Source organism: Nannospalax galili, unplaced genomic scaffold (genome assembly GCF_000622305.1).
Source record: "Nannospalax galili isolate Female #2095 unplaced genomic scaffold, S.galili_v1.0 scaffold9637, whole genome shotgun sequence".
Classification (NCBI taxonomy): Eukaryota; Metazoa; Chordata; class Mammalia; order Rodentia; family Spalacidae; genus Nannospalax; species Nannospalax galili.
The window spans coordinates 15202-16620 of record NW_008339709.1 but is presented as its reverse complement, the minus strand read 5'-3'; the positions used below and the strand labels follow the sequence as shown (position 1 = coordinate 16620).

General features: G+C 36.8%; 1 protein-coding gene across 1 annotated transcript; it reads right to left on the bottom strand.

The window, feature by feature from the left end:
- Positions 1-547: 547 nt before the first annotated feature.
- On the bottom strand, positions 548-1411 carry LOC103735215 (olfactory receptor 4K1; the record flags this gene model as incomplete). The annotated part of the gene is given in 1 exon segment (XM_008834365.2): positions 548-1411. A coding segment is annotated over 1 exon segment (864 nt), but the record flags the coding sequence as incomplete, so codon positions are not given.
- Between the last annotated feature and the right edge of the window lie 8 nt (positions 1412-1419).

The following is a 1419-nucleotide window of genomic DNA, read 5'->3' as shown; positions in this document are numbered from 1 at the left end:
GGAGGTGAAATTTATGTTATAAAATAAAATTAAAATTTTTAGTGTAAGAATCTAACTAGTAGTTTTATAAAATAAATGTATCAGAAATTCTATTTTCTATAAATTTTGGTTAAAAGATAAAATATATGCTCAATAGAAGTGAATCATAAGGTTAGTGACATAAATAAAATTTTTATACACGAGAATTTTATAAAATTTTAAGATAGATTTTTATTTATGTGTATGCATGTATGTGAATGTAAGCTACTTGTATTCAGGTACCCATGGTGACCAGAAGACAGTGTCAGATCCCACGGAGCTGGAGTTACAGGCAATTCTGGGACACCCAACAGTGGGTGCTGTAAAGAGAACTTGGGTCCTCTACAAGAGAAGGAATTGCTCTTGACCACTAGGCCATCTCTCAGGCCATAATTGTTTTATGAAATTACCTTACATCTGGGACAAAAGATCATTTCTATAGCTTAACTTCTATAACTTATAAAAGCGATTGGCATGATTCTAGAATCCACTGGTGGCTTTTCATTCCAATTCAGCATGATGCTGTCTCTCACAGAAATTCTTGGTTTTTCTAAGCATTTACACTGTGGTTTCGCAATTTCTGAAAGGCTGATTTAACATCTTCATTCCTCAGAGAATATATAATGGGATTTAGTAAAGGTGTACAAATGGTATAGAAGACAGACAAGAACTTATCCACAGAAAGTCTGCTAAAAGGCCATATATAGAAATAAATGCAAGGCCCAAAGAATAGAATCACCACTGTGATATGAGCAGTTAATGTAGAAAGTGCCTTGGATGACCCACTGGAGGACTGGCATTGGATAGTGATCAAGATGATGGTATAGGAAATAATTAAAGCCAGAAAACAGCTCAGAGATATCAGCCCACTGTTGGCCAGGGTCATAATTTCCATTTTGTATGTGTCCATGCAAGCCAGCTTTATCACCAGGGGAAGGTCACAAAAGAAGCTGTCTACTTCATTGGGACCACAGAATGGGAGAGTCACTGTAAAGACCAAGTGACTCACGGAATGGAGAATGCCCACCGCCCAGGAAATAGACACAAAAATTATACACAGTCTTCTGTTCATAATCATACTGTAGTGCAGTGGCTTACATATTGCTATAAACCTGTCATACCCCATGGCTACAAGTAGCATCATTTCACTCCCAACAAAACTATGAAGAAGAAATATCTGAGCCATGCAACCCCCAAAGGAGATAGTTTTATGCTCGATAAAAAAGTCCACAAGCATCTTGGGAGTGGCAAAGTTAGATTGGCAGATATCGATAAATGAAAGATTACTGAGCAAGAAGTACATAGGAGAGTTCAAATGTGAATCAGAGAAGATGATGACGATGATCATGACATTGCCTAAGACTGATGTCACATAGACTACAAAGAAGACAATAAAAAATA